Source organism: Scatophagus argus, chromosome 17 (assembly GCF_020382885.2).
Source record: "Scatophagus argus isolate fScaArg1 chromosome 17, fScaArg1.pri, whole genome shotgun sequence".
Lineage (NCBI taxonomy): Eukaryota > Metazoa > Chordata > Actinopteri > Scatophagidae > Scatophagus > Scatophagus argus.
In genome coordinates this window covers 9,481,715-9,497,489 of record NC_058509.1, presented here as the reverse complement: position 1 = coordinate 9,497,489, position 15,775 = coordinate 9,481,715, and the positions used below count along the sequence as shown (strand labels likewise).

Sequence of the window (15,775 nt, the reverse complement as noted above, 5' to 3'; positions counted from 1 at the left end):
GGTGCACTAGGAATTTAAGATACTTTGTGTAAATATTCAGGAACTATATAGATTTACCCAATAAATCAATATCCAATTAAAGTTATGAAGATATAAAAATAAATGCAGAAAGTATAGAGTAAATAGAGAAAAAATACAATTAATAAAAATACGAGAGTGAAAATGTATTTTATGTGTGTAAAGTAGCTAGTAGTTCTATGTGCGAAAAACAACCGAGAAAACTTAAATATTAGGCATATACATTTTCTCTTACATATTCTCTTTTATACTTTAATTATATTTAAGCCATTCAGAACTTGTATCCATGTTCAAATTAAAACCACATTTGCATTATATGTTTATTGTCTTATTGGCTAACTCATGTGTAGATTTTTACATATTAATCGTCCTCCAGGTGCCGGGTTCTTGTTGCCAGGACAACGCGACTTCCCATTGGTCGCCGCCTCAACACGTGACGAGCAGCCTTGACGTCATGACTAGGGGCTGCAGGGCTAAGCAGAGTATGTGCAGCGGCTCAAGGAAAGGCTTGGTAGAGTTTGGACTGAGAGCAGCCGGGAAACTGAAGCTCCTCCGTGGTCCCCGCAACCTGTTGCTTCTCTGTTGCTGTCTCTGAAACTTTTACCGTTCGCACCGGCGACGCGAGGTAATGGACTATTAGAGAGAGACTTTTAACAGGCCCTTCAAATCCAACTTAAAACCGAGGTAAGTTTTTGCTAATGTTGTGTCCGTCCCTCTTTAACAGTTTCTCCGCTTCCTGTTACTTATTTTCGGTTGGTGCTTACGGTTCAGGTGAGATGATTTCACTGGGTGAAGCAGTTACTTTACAACTACAAATTCTTACCAACACCCTTACCCGTCTGTATAACAACAACCTATGTATATAATAACATTATTTACACATTTTGTTCTGTAACTTCACAGCGCGGCAGCATTACAAGATGCTAGCAGCGGATAAAGCTTTACCTAGATTTCTAATCGGATGACGCCGCTTTCTGTCCTAAATGAACCCCTTAGAAGAACCGGAGATGCATTTGTTCTTTTTAACACACGTGCTATGTTTTTTTTTAATTGTTGCATTAGTGAGGACAGGAAGTGTAAAATGAGTCCTGCTACCACACAAGGCTGAGTGAGGCAGGGTATCTGATTTCAGCAAATACACATCAGTCAGTCAGTGGATTAAACCAGCAGAGAGGAGGTAGCGTTATCGTACCGGTGGTGCTGCAGCGGTGAGTGAGTGTGTGATACTGCTTCTCGTTATGAAGTCACTGTACAGTAACAGTGTAGTTACAGTGAGATGAGCTTTCACTTCCATAAACTGACAGTTTTGGGAGCTTGGGTGTATTGATGGTTCTCAAAAATTCAAAAACAAAGGACTTGGAGGGACAGTAAATGAATACATCACTGACATACAGGACTTATCCTGTCATTATTCTGTAATCGATTCTTTAGTTAGTAAAATATCAGGATTAAAATGTGCATCACAATTTCCCCGAGCCCAAGGTGAGGTCTGCATGCTGCATGTTTTATCTGACTGCTGTCCCAAATACAAACATATTCAGTTTAAGTATAGTATGAAAAGGTAATGCTGTAGTAATCAGTAAACATATGGTTTAAATAAATTTTCATTTTAAAATGCCAAACATTCACTTGTCAACAGCAGGATTTTTTTCTTAATTTTATATAAATAGTTAAAAAAAAATACCTGACAAATAAGTCAACCATGAAAATAGTACTTACTGCAACGCTGCATTGAATTGCTTCATCAGTGGACCATATTGGTTCAGGTCTCTATCAGACAATCAAGCAGCTAAAGTAGGACTGAGGATTAAATGGACTGAAGACAAGATTGCTGTTTTTTAAGAGTGACTTGCAGAATTAAGAGACCTCACTGGCCCGTGCAAATTTACTCTTTTTGCTTGATGGCTTGTGGTAATTGAGTGCCATTGGTTTGGTTTTGATGTGGTATGTAAACAAGAACCTATCTTGGCTGAATCTCCACTGTTGGTCCCTGTGAGGTGTTCACAAAGCGATCAGACTGCGCAAGAATGTGAAAAGACAAAAGGAGAAACAGAAATGTAACATCACTGGATCAACCGAAACATTTAAATGCAAGAAATGAGAGGTAATATGTTCACTCGCTTGAAGAAAACAGACAACCACTACTGAAACGCACACTACAAAATGGCACCTAGTCTTTCTGATCTTTGAAGCTCTGTGGCATCCAAATGTTTGGTATGTTTTAAGGAAATTCAACCAAAAACTTTAAGTAACACATGCCGTACAGCTCCTCCTCCCATCTCAGGCAGCCGGCACAACATAGCAAGTGAATCTGTGGAGGTGCTGACACAAGGGTGGGGTTGAGATAATAGCCCCCTTGGTGTCAAAAGCATCCCTGCAAACATTTCAAGATGCTGAACTCTTACAAATGTTCGCTAAATTTGAACAGATGTTCTATTTTCGTCTGCGTGGGTGTCTTGTGGGTTTGTTTTGGGCCGGAATGGCCTCACTGGCACCATCCTCGGTAGTTATGCTTGTCTGGGCAGCAGTCGGTTCTCTTTTGAATTGAATTAGACCTTTTTAGAGGAAGGAGACCGGGAAAGTGATTGGGAGAAAGCAAGGATGAGTAGAAGATTAAAGTGAAGGAGGAAGGAGCAAGAGGGAGCTTCGGATTCTGAGATAAGGAATGAGACAGAAAGAAAAGGGATTCTGGCCCGTCACACAGATACTGTTTTGGATAGAAAGCCGCATCTCACACATGCTGCGCAGCAGATATCACTGGCAGAGGGGGGTGTGAGTTGTTTAGTCATTGGACAGATTGACATTTCCATCTCTGCAGCCTTTGTCTTTACAACAGGCTGTTTCAGAGACAGGCACATTTAGATATTCAGTGCAAAGTAAACAGCACCCTCCTCTTGCAATCAGTGACAATTTACTGCGAGTGTGTGAGTGGTGGTGTGTGTTTGTGTTCATACAATCCTGAGTCTGTTTTGCAGCTCTGCTTGCCTACTTGCAGTTGTAGTCTGTGACACTTTTGCTCTCTTTTTTCTCTCTTTTTCTCATTTGCTCCTTCATAATGGCTTTGCTGTCATGATTGTGGTTTTCTGCACTGCCTTGATGCACGAAGCTCTCCAGCTCACAATGGGAGCTCATGTGTGCTGCATTATGATGAAGTTGCTGCCTCTGGTTTTTCAAAGGCAGGATGGATAGGATTTTGACCAAGTTAGAGAAGGAAACAAATGGTTTAAGACATTATCAAGAAAACAGCTTAAAAATAATGTGCTTCAAGCTTGAAGTTCAGTTGGTGTTTTGTTTTTTTTCAGGCTGTTCTGTTTTTGATTATAAACATTATAAACACAGAGCTGCAAGGATTCGTCGACTGATCAACTAGTCAATCAAACGAAAATCAGTTGCTTCCGGGGCTCCTGTTTTCCTGACAGCAACAGAACAAGACTCACCAGACTATGGTACAGGTTGGGACTGACACAGGACCAGCACTGACCTTCCACTAAATAACACAGGAGATAGAGTTGCAGTCAGATATTCACGGAGCCACTAAAGCACGCTACGCTGAACGACTCTCATCACGATACTTGTAACGTGAGAACGGGTGCTCCCACAGCTATGCCACGCTGCTGCAGCATTTGATGTTTGGTTTGAAATGCGCTGCTGATCAGGCATGTGATTTAATTTTTATTTTTAATGGGCTGTTGCCAGAAGGTGTCTGAAGATAGATGTGGGAGGTGTGCTAACCACTCTTACATGACTTTAATGTGGTGTGTGTGTAATGTGTGTTCAGCATACTATTGGTAGGGGTTTTGTTAGTAGAACTTTTGCTGTCATGTCGGTTATTGTCAGCACTACACTTAACTGACCTTTAATGACACCGGGGTTGATCTTTTGAATAAAAAGTTAAAGGTTACACGTGGTGGCCAACTAGGCTCTGCTGTTTGGTTTGACAGTACATGTTCATGCATCAAAGGTCAATCTGAAGATAAAGCACTTAGAAGAAAAATGGAAAGGTTATGAAACAAGTTTGCAGAAGCAGTGCATACCTGCCAGCTGCTTTGTTTCCCTCCCCTTTTGGTGTATGAGCTGCTCCATCCCTCTGACATTGTCAAACATGGTGCAGCAGCTTTAGAAAAAAAATATTCTTTTCAGAATATATAATCACAGTGCTGTTTAGAGAAGATTGCACGGCGCGAGTTAGAGGGTGCATGTAGTCTGCTTTATTACTGGTCTGAGATAATGCATCAGCGAACTTACAAGAAGCTGCTTCTTATGACCAGTATAAATAGCAGCAGGTGTTTTGGACATAAACTGCTTGCTTTGCTGCTGGGAACCTGTTGTAAGACTGCATTAATCAAACACAGATCATGCAGAACAGAATTACGGAGAATAACAGAGGAGAAACAGAGCATTCGTGATGTCACAATCCTCAAAATCAACCACGTGCCAATCATCTTTGTGCGGTGTAGGCTGTACTCAAGTCTCTTACGTTGGTCCAATTTGTTCTTGGCTCAACTTGTTTAATCTGAGATGGGGAAAGTTGTCGCTTTTAATATCTTAACAGAGCTGAGATGAAAGATGATTATTTGATTTTCAACTGTGTGTGAATATCAGTTTGCAGATCTCGCAGGTCTAATAATTGTTTGCCTGTTATGCGGAGAGTGACTGCCCTAGCTCTGCAGCCTGGTCACATAGGGATCATATTTCATTATGAATGTATCATTCATAAACTCGCTATCTGTGATCGGCTTGCTTTCATTCACTCTGGCTCTGTGTTGCCTGCCCCCTGCTCTCTTTCACTGCTCTCTCTGTTCTTGGATTATCTGTGGGAGTCTTGGGTTAAGACTTACCTTCAGGATATAAATGGAGACTTCTAACTGTTACGTAAGTGGGCAACAAGATGTTCTTGGCTGAATGCTGTTTGGAGGACCTTTCATTCAAGACAGGATTTTTTTTTCTTGTTTACTTACAGCTAACATGCAATTTTCTTAATCAGTCTGCTGAGAATTTTCATGATTAATGCAGTAACGATTCAGTACTCAAAATGTCATCACAGTTTTACACAGTTGACCTGTTATTTTACTTGATTTGTAACTGGAATATATTTAATTTGCCAACATGGAAGATTAGAAAAACAAGAAAATACTCACATTTACAACATAAATTTTTTTTCAATTAATATATTTTATTTAGGCGGTATTCTTAAACACTGATTCTTTGAGCAGTTACCCATATATTGTTAACTGAAACAAGGTTCAAAACATGTTTTTACAAGTTTTCCATTTGCCTCAATATTAAAAATTGCCTACTTTAGCGAGCCAGCCCTGAATACTTGCTTAATGCTTTTGTCTTCTGTTGGAAACCATTCATATTTAATAAATATTAGAACCCAAACACATACTGAATGGTTTAAACTCAAATGTGAAGTTTTGCTTCTTTTCTGTGTGATAGATGATAGTAAATTGAGTATTTTTGGCCTTGGGGCTTTTGGTTGGACATTCGAAGATGTCACATTGGTGCATTTTTCTGTTTTCTGACCTGCAGAACATGCAAGAACATTATTGTATTTTTCTTTGATTGATGACCATTTGTATTTCATGGAAATGAAAACAAATGTTTTTTGATGTGTTGCTTTCTGTACTTTTGGGATAAGAAGATATTTGTCCCTAGAAGCTTCTCTCTGCTTTGGTTCTCCACTTAGTGCTAGTGATGATGTTGTCTCATGATATGGTCTTCAGTTAAATGCCAGTATGATGCAGTGGGGCTTGTTAAATCTGTCACAACGCTCAGCGGGTTGCTCTTATGCTTACTGTATTGTCATTAGAAACTGAAAGCGACAGCCTGTTCTCTGCTGGCTTAATATCTGTAAAGGCTGAGGTCACAGACTCTGTCTCAGGCTTGTGTTCTCCTCTCAGACACGCTCAGAAGGTTAAAGTAACCACTTTACTTGTCTTGACCCCAGGAGATTGGTCAGAAACTTGGCTCAACCATGTGACTTCTCCATTTGACAAAGCCTCAGTTATGTAACTGTGCCATCAAAGGTTTGCCAGCAGCAGCAGCAGGTAAGAGTCTTAACAGTTAATTGTAGGCAGTGATTTCTGAGAGTCAGAAATAGCCAAGTTCTTAAGGTGACTTGTTGAAACGATGTTCAGTGGAGGTCTGAGCTCTCATCCCATACACAAATACACTCAAAACTTAAACCGAGAGAGAGGGACGAGGTGCAGTGTTAGAGGAAAAGAGGAAAGGTAACACTTTATTTTAATGCCCCTGTTTAGGATTCACAATTAGTACGTAAACACCAAAGAAATGGCTTATTACACTCTCTAATGTAATACGAGTTTTAGCGACTGTAACTCGTCCTGTGGGCACCTTTTAATGGCTGGTAAATAAATAGATAATGAATCACAATAAAGTAAAGTATAAAAACTACGTTATAGCGAGCTTTAAATCATTCATTAAAGGTTTATTTACAATATTCTTTACAGGTGCTACATGCTGGAGCTTACAGTAAAGTGTTACCAAGGAACCATATGGGACAGGAAGGCATTTTCTCTAAAACACCACAAGTGATTGAAACGAGTTGTCAACAATGAAAAATTAACTCACCAGCGTGTCTGTGGTCTGTGGGAGGAAGTGAAAGCTCACAGGGAGTAAAATGCAAAATCCATACAGAAACTCCACCCAGGCATGTAAAACTAGCAAGAACAAGTTTTCTTCACTTCTTTTAATGTATTTAGGTTTCAGAGAACTGAGAGGGGGAAAAATAAATCACCAATTTGAAGGTTGTCTAGAAACTTGTGATTGTCATTTTTCAATTATATTACATGTGAATATTATGTCAGCCATCAGACTGAATATATCCTGCAACTCATGTTGTTGTCATTGTTGTAAAGCCAATAAAAACAACACTAATTAACCTTTCCATCCTCATTTAATGAAATGGGCAGAGAAACATTTTAGTCTGCACTGTTGCTCCACATTATTGTGTAAAACGTCTGGCTGAAAGGAGTCTGCATGATTAGGATGGCAGCTGAAAGCAAACAATTAAACACGCCTCAGTCTGTGCAGAAAGTGTCATTAAATGCTATTGTGAATCTAAAGCACTATGTAAACTAATATGTTTTGGATTTGTTTTTTAATGTTCGCTCTCTGCATGGGTGATTGCATGGGTCAGTCGTCATGACAACACAGCACCCCCAATAATCATGGAAACGCTCCACAATCAATTAAGCAATTGAAATGCGGATTGCGCAGTATGTGGTCATGTGTCCTGCTCACAACATCACACAACATAAGAGCTTATGAATGAAATAAATGAAGGTAGTCAGGATGACATTGACTGCATGGTTGGTTGTTGTGTGGTCGTGTGCCTTGCGAGTACTGCAGGGCTCTGAACAGGAGCGGATAGCTGCACATCAAATGTGATTTATGTATCACAGTGAGTCAGGCGTGTGATCAGATAAGAAAAGTTGCTAACTATTGTAACGCACACACACTGAGTGGAAAATGATGGTTGTGCTGTTTTGTGTACTTGGTTTCTATGGTGAAGTCACACAATTGATGGATGCACTGTATCAAAGGAAACCGGAACCAGTTTCTTGACACTGCATTGAAAGATTTTCTTGTGTAGAGGAATTTTTGGAACACATCAAACAGTTTTTAGAGCCAAAGAAAACCACCATCACAAAAAATATAAGAATTTAAAATAAAAATATCAGCAGAAGGTACAATTGTGCATCTCACACCAGGCTTTAATGTACCTTCAATGTGAACACATCTGCATCAGTATCGGATGTTCACAGCAACTGCACGACACGCCGTAGTTTACAAATCGAGACAGTCCCAAAAGGGATGGAGGTCGCTCTCAGGTGTACACTGTTTCATTCTTCTGTCTGATTTAGGGGCTGACGCCTCCAGTCTGGATATGAGCAGTTGACATTGGACCCCCTGCTGTGTAGCTGTTGTGTTTTGTGCCGTGAGTAATGACTGTATAAACAGGTGTTAATCTCCTACTCACCCCGCTCCAGCATTCGCAACTGGCACTGAAGTGAACTATAGGTAACAGCAGGGAATTCATTAGAGGTGGCAGCCACAATGCTAGAGCTCATTGTTTACTCTGACTTAATTAAAGGATTATAGCTGGCTGTTTATGGAACATGTGAGTGTGAGAGTGAAATGAAGGGAGACAAAGACAGCGTCCATGCATTAGCAGTTAACAAAACAAATGAAATTCTGACCAGTCAAGCAGTTTTACTTAAAATGTCAAAAGTATTTTGTGTAGAACAGTCTCGTGTACAAGACCTTCTGCTTGTGTAAGCCTTGAATGTGTGTTTTCTCCGTTTCATCAGTGTTTCCTGTTGTGTTTGTCACCTTCGTAGCACTTTTCATTCACGTTGAGTTCACGGTTGTTGACAAGAAGACCATTTCCCCCCAGAAGCACCCACTTTCTAGGGAAGTGAACGTGTTGGCAGTCTTGATTATTTAACAGATGAGCTGAAAGACTTTTTTTCATTCTATGAACTATCCCTTTGAATAAGCTACCTGTACAGTAATTTACTTTGGCCTGACCTGACATTGCTGTTTTTATCTGTCGTTATCCTTGGCTGGACTTAGAATAGCTTCCCTCCTGTCGTCAGCCTGGAGAGCTCAGCAGCAGCCAGCAGGGTTAAGGACTTAGCTGCAGGGTTAGATAATGAACCGCATCTTCTTTCGAGTGTTAAGGCTCCGTGTTTAATTTCTGCAACTACTAATTCTGTACCAGTGTGGTTTTTGTCAGGCACACGAAGCTACATTAGTTCTATGGCTTGCATGCATGTAGATGCAGCAAACCGCTGCAATATTGTCTGAACCAAACTTGAATTGAGCTTTGCTACTTAATGTTTAGTCTGTGTTTTTCTGCTGGTTTTATTCCAAATGTTCATCAAAACCCAAACTAAGTCAATGAACTATCTCAACTATTAATACAGAGGATGTGCATGAGTGTGTTGTTGAGATCATAGTTCCTGCAGGAAATGGAAGGTGCATCTGCAGTGCACACACATATTGCCATGCCTTGGGGTTATCAACAGTGTTTTGTTCTTACCCTGTAAAGTGTGGTTGTGCATCTGTAGTGGTTCTGCACCATGAAAACGTGGTGGTCTCGTGTCACAGGTGCATGGGAGGCTTGAACTTTGCTGTGCACATGCATGAGACCACATACTTCACTTTACCTTCCTGCTTTTCTGCTTATCTTGTGTACAGTTGTTGCTTTTATGGTAGAGTTTATTTGCAACAAATAAAATGAAAAATATAACTATAGTTAAGGTTAAAAAAAACACAGTCTTGAAGATTTCAACTGACAGTTAAGTTACAGCCTTAAAAAAGATGAAAGGAAAACAAAAACTCCAGATTTAATAAGGAACTGTGAAGCTAATAAAAGGGGATGATATGACAAAAAACACCTAAATAAAAAATGTATACTCCACAGTTTTCCCATTTAGAGGTCCTGACTGAATACCCCTCTCCCTACCCTCCCTGTTTAAGCGTAGGGGAGCCCAGATGGGCCTTTAGGTAACATAAAAATGTGAAATAAATTGAGCTTGTTTTAGTGGCCAAAAAGACCTTAAGAGCCCCAAGTGGACAAACATTGCAGTTATTTATGTGGTCTTAAGAAGTGTTTTGTATTTTAAGAAACACAAAAGTTGTTTATTTAATCAACTAAAGCTGCTGCCTTTTACAAGTGAAGTTAATTTTGATGTGTTTTCTTTTCAGATGTGAAAGTGTATTAAAACTTCGGGTATTTTACTCTTTACATCACTCTCCTTCCCGCCTGTCTTCCCTCCCCCTCTTGTATCAAAAAGACTCAAGGTCATTTCAGATTATTTCTAACATCATTTCTCTCTCTCTCTCTCTTTTTTCCTCACTCTCCACAGTCTAAATCGCCCTCACATCACCCACAGCCTCGACAGAAGCAGCGACCATGGGCAAACAGAACAGCAAGCTCCGTCCCGACGTCATGCAGGACCTGGTGGAGAACACAGACTTCACCGAGCATGAGATCACCGAGTGGTACAAGGGCTTCTTGCGGGACTGCCCCAGCGGCGCGCTCTCCATGGAGGAATTCAAGAAGATCTACGCCAACTTCTTCCCTTACGGAGATGCTTCAAAGTTTGCCGAGCATGTCTTCCGTACGTTTGACGCCAACGGAGATGGGACTATAGACTTCAGGGAGTTCATCATTGCCCTGAGTGTGACTTCACGTGGCCGACTCGACCAGAAGCTGAAGTGGGCATTCAGTATGTACGACCTGGATGGGAATGGATACATTAGCAAGGCAGAGATGCTGGAGATTGTAACGGTGGGTTTACTGTTATTGTCTGGTGTGTTTTGCTTTTGGTTTTCCTTTTTTTCCTTATTTTACTCCATCCTTCATTCTTTCTTTGTTCAACCTTTCAGACTTGCTGCTTCTCTAGCTTTATATAGCTCTTAGTTTTTCAGGGGTCATTCCATGCCATCATGGTTCTACCATGTTCCCTGGTCCTATAAACTGCTCCTGCAGTGAAGCAACATTTTGCTCAGCCGTCCACACCAGCTGCTACATCATATATCCATCTGATTCTGTGTTCTGCACCATTTGACTGCCCACAGCGGGAAAACCAGCTGCTGTGTAATTTTAGAAACCAGCAGTTCTTCTCTGGCCCTCAGACGTCTCTAAATAAGACTTGGGCTGTGGTGTATTTCTAGAAGGGAGCGGCCCTCCTCTGATCCTCATATTGACTCAGCACTGCATCCAGCAGCAGTGCTGTTGTAGGAAGAGCAGCCACCCCCTTCGTTTCCTCTACAGCTCCAATGTTGTCTGTCTTTACAACAAATAGCAACACGCAGGCTCCTCTTATTGGATAAAAAGTTCAGACTTGTGTCAGTGCTTCACAAACACACACACACAGGCAATCCTTTACACATGTTGTTACATCATGCATCACGGTGCTAAACTGAGCTGAGGGCAGAAATATGTGTAATCCCATTCTCCAAGTCAGTGATCTTTACCAGCAATGCGTCTATAAAGTGTGCAATATAGGGCTTCATCTGATATTACATTATTGTTGTATTTTTTTTATTTTATTTACTTAAACTCATTGTTTAGAAAATATTCATAACCAGGGATGCTGTTGTTGTATATAAGGATGTCATGCTAAAAGCAGTTCATGGATGAATTTGAATGACCAGGATAATTTATATTTAATAGTCGTTAACAACATTTTACTCCCAAACTAACGGCAACACAGTGTATGTCAAAGCAGCCACAGCAGCTACACGGGCAACACGGAGGTCAAGCATGAAAACGTCATACAGCAGACAAGTGGATACCGATGCTCACTCAACATGAATTAGTAGTAATTAGAGTTGACTCAGATTCTCTCGCTGAAGCTGACTGGACTAAACTCACTCCACTGGTCGGTCTGACAGGATGATTACTGCCCTTATGTCTTCGCTTGCTTTGATTCACATTAAAAAAAAAAAAACACATCATCACATCATATTTTCAAGCAATAGAAAAGCTCCAGCCTATTGTTCATTATTGCACATATTTGTGACTGGTGAATCTGTGACCCTTTTGTAGAGTTCTCTTCTTCACTACAGCTGTCATACTGGCAACAATGTAATAATAACGTGGCCTTAAAGATAACTATATCTGACCATCCCAAACACACACTTCACCACAAATGCCAATCACTTGATAGATTGATTAGTAAATAAACAGAAATACAGAAATGTAATTTATTATTTATTTATCTACTGCAAATGCCAAACATTTGCTGATTGTCCCCTTTCAAAGACCAGGAGCTGCTTATTTCTTATCATTACATCATTAATCAGTATAGTGTAACTGATAGTGATTAGGGCTACAGGTATCCATTATTTTTACTATCTCAGTGGTGTGTGTGTGTGTGTTCGGGTAGATGATCCAACAAACTCTTCATCATTTTGAGGAATATTTCACATAGATTGTGGAGAATACTGATGCAGGCATGAGAGGTTGAAAAGCACAAAATACAACCCTTATTATTTTAAATATCTCTTGATAATAGCCCTAAACTAAATCTTTTAGACATGAGTACTTCCTGTTTGTTTCAGGGCCGTGAAGTCAGGCCCCAGAGCCAAACATAAATGAAAAATGATCCTTTATCTCTCTTCCTCCTAGAAGAGATAAGTTGATCGATGGGCTGTCAATATTTCACAGTTGTGGTTTTCTTTCCTGCACTTTGCAGCAATCTAGCAAGTGCAGCATTGCTTCATACAATATTGCAATCATTCTTCTGAGAATAACTGATAGGAAATCAGATCAGACTGTAAACTCTCTTCAGTATCTGCTATTTGAAATGCACTGCAACTACTTTTTCAAAGTTTAAAACTTCATTAAAAGAGTGTTATTTAAGTTGTCTCAACTCACCAAAACCAGTAAGAGTCCATGCTAATATTTATGTTAACGATTTCTGCCTCTCTGTTGTCATCAGGCTATTTACAAGATGGTTTCCTCTGTGATGAAGATGCCTGAAGATGAGTCCACCCCTGAGAAACGCACAGACAAGATTTTCAGGCAGATGGACACAAATAGAGATGGTAAGCCTACCTCTGATGGCCTTTCACTCTACTGCAGTATTTTTCTGCTGAAACAGTAGCTTATTGTTCCAAAAGCTGACTTCAGAAATCTGTTCTTTAAGGTAGTGAGCCATCAGATAGTATTAATCAAGTCCAGAGTTTGGTTGAAATTATTGCCTGATCAGACTTAAATCAACCCCAGCTATCGATTTCCCCACTGTGGGACAATAAAGGAAAGTCTTATCATAAAACAGTCCAATTTAATATTAGATGAAATGTTATAACTCGGAGAATAATATGGTCCTATACATTAGAGTATAGCCTAAATTTCCATGATAGAAAACCACCCCCATGGTACCCGGGGAAAAAAAAGCCTGAATGATCACAAGCACCCAAAGCCTACCCACTTAAATATAAAGAAGCAGAAAATCATCCGTGTTGAATTGTCCACTCTGTCCAAGTCCTCTGTGGCAGTCCACATTGAAGCCATTTAAAATTAACGCAGGAAAAAATATGGCTATAATTAATATTTAAAAGTCCTGCTCTTTGTTTTCATTTGATCTATTTTTGATCATCTTAGATCTGCTGCTACAAATAAACAAGACATTAAGCAATAATCCATGTCTTTCTTTCAATGTCTCCCTCTCTCTGACAGGTAAACTGTCCCTTGAGGAGTTTGTCGAAGGAGCGAAGAACGATCCCTCTATTGTTCGGCTGCTTCAGTGTGATCCCAGCAGTGCTGGGCAGTAGAAAACTGGACTTTTCCCATCGCAGTTTGATTAATTTAACAATTTTTCATAATCTCTCTTCTGGTCCACCTGAGATTGTTGACATTTGATTGCTTGAGCTATAGAGGCACATGCACATATACACACACGCATGTGCACACGCACACACACATAACCAACAAGCAACTGTATGTACTAAAAATACCAAAGCCTGGTGCATAAAAAGTCTTTCAAATACTCACACGCACACACTGTACATTTGCCTCTATGGCTGGTCAAAAGCTACAGACAACATGGATCTCAAATATGGTACAAATATAACCCAAAGGACTGAAATCCCATCAAAGACTTGTTAAACACTGAATGAAAGCTGTGCTATCTCTGTCTGAGAAGATGGCCAGCAAGGATAATCCAACAGATTCGTGACGTACGTCAAGCCGAATCCAAGTTCACTGTTTGTTTTTATTCTTTTATTTGTTGTTTTTGAAAGCATCGTTCCTTATTTACAGGGAATCATGCCCATTTCATTCTCTTTTAACTGACTCGGGTTGCTGTGTGATGATGGACAGATCTTAAAAGTATTGCAGTCTAACTCCATGTTAACACTGGATAAAATGAAGTATGTGAGTCTGGGACTACAAGTGTTCACAGCTTTCAGTATGGTAGACAGGAGATCTGGGAAATTTAGTTTTAGAAAAGATGCAAGATGACTTCTTTTAAATTTATATTTTGGAGGAATGTTACATCAAACCAAAACTGACACAGTTTTTTTTCAAATGAAGGGGAATATTTTGACTTCAACCATCTGTTCTTTTGAAACTGACTTTTTATACCAAGTTCTGTGTCCCCATACACACACACACACACACACACACACACACACACACATACACACATATTGACATGAGTACATGAACTTGACATGCATGTAAACTGAGCTGTGATACTTTTTCTTCAACTATGATTCATCAAGTGTATCAGCAAAAAAAAAGTTAGATGTTATGTGGATATATAGTATGTACTTATATATTCTTTTACTCTGTGATAACATTGCAGCGATTTGCTGCAATGGAAGAAATTCACTTTAAAATTTTGACGTATAAATTATTTGGAATGTGATGATTTATGACATTTTCTTTACTTGACAAATACGTTATGGAAGTTGTACAGCATACAGTATATTCGCTCATATTTATGATAGAGAGGTTTAAAAGGAGAGGACCACACATATTGCTATCCATTCAGCATATCCATTGTTATAATGAGAGACAAAATAGCTACAGAGGTCAGTTTGATCCTCAAACCATTTATGCGTCATGAACGTGCAACAGGAACATTTGCAAATGTCAAGCAAATGTAACTTTACATCTCTTGAACCTGCACGCGTTTTTCCTTATCTGAAGTCGTTTCAAACACAGCTGTAATAGTAAGACAAGTTGAGTGCTACTGTGACAATGGAGATTACCGTTATATGACTATGACACTGTAGCAGACACTTATATAAGCAAACAAAGCAAAGACATGGGTAGCAGCATCCACCAAGCCCCACTGTGTTTTTGCAAGATGTACTGATAATTCTTTACTGCTTCCATTCTGCTTAATTTACACGTGAAAACCTGCTGTTCTGAAAACACCATGAGATACAGTAGTCTTCACAGTCAGATGAATGATGGCTTTGGTGGAACAAAGCAGTTGTGATAAATTCTCTGGGATTCTGCACATTTCAAGTAGGTGATCAGGTACTTCAGTCCCACATTTTATTTCAATAGCATCTTGTGGTCAAGTGCCAAATATAGATGAATTAAAGAAAGGAAAAAAAAACAGTATTGTATCCATTTATACTGTACAGTTGTTACCTGTCGAACAAAAAAGAACTTTGTCACTGTATCATTTTGTAGATTTTATATTGTTAACTTGCATTGTGTGTTATGTGTAGGATGTCCATTTTGTTATTCAAATAAAGACAAAATGGGAATGGCTGATTGTCTTTTTGTATATACTATATAGTATATATTACAGTCATAATGTAGCACCGAATAAAGACATAATTTGCCATGCTAGCAGTGTGGCTCAAGCAATGGTACTGGATAAATTGCCATTAAATTTTATGTCCTGATAACTAGTGATTCCTTAACTTGTCCTCGAGCACCACCACGTAGTTTATATACATTCATGTTTTAAACAGTATTAATTGTGATAAATAGCCTGTGCTAACTGACAAATGTTATCATGCTAACATGTTAAAATTGTTAACAATACCTGCCTAACATCAGGGTGTTAGCATATATATTTTGCTATGTAAAAGTATTATGTCATATAAATGTATAACGAAAACAGCATATAATAATACATTTACTACAAAATAAAGCTACAGGAAGCCAGTCAACTAGACTGCAAAAATAAAAATCAACAAAACAAAACAAAACTGATGCTATATCAAGTGCAAGATAGCTGGGAAGATA

At 39.4% G+C, this 15,775-nt stretch overlaps 1 protein-coding gene across 2 annotated transcripts; it reads left to right on the top strand.

Moving 5' to 3' along the window:
- Nucleotides 1-478: 478 nt before the first annotated feature.
- On the top strand, nucleotides 479-15,291 carry ncaldb (neurocalcin delta b). Of its 2 annotated transcripts, none has more exons than XM_046418073.1 (4): nucleotides 479-702; nucleotides 9,918-10,342; nucleotides 12,501-12,606; nucleotides 13,241-15,291. In XM_046418073.1, the coding sequence occupies exons 2-4, from the start codon at nucleotides 9,965-9,967 to the stop codon at nucleotides 13,333-13,335; spliced, it is 579 nt and encodes a 192-aa protein (XP_046274029.1). In that variant the 5' UTR covers nucleotides 479-702; nucleotides 9,918-9,964; the 3' UTR covers nucleotides 13,336-15,291. The 2 variants fall into 2 exon arrangements, with proteins under 2 accessions (XP_046274029.1, XP_046274031.1); XM_046418075.1 differs by lacking the exon at nucleotides 479-702 and adding an exon at nucleotides 5,650-6,068.
- Nucleotides 15,292-15,775: the final 484 nt, after the last annotated feature.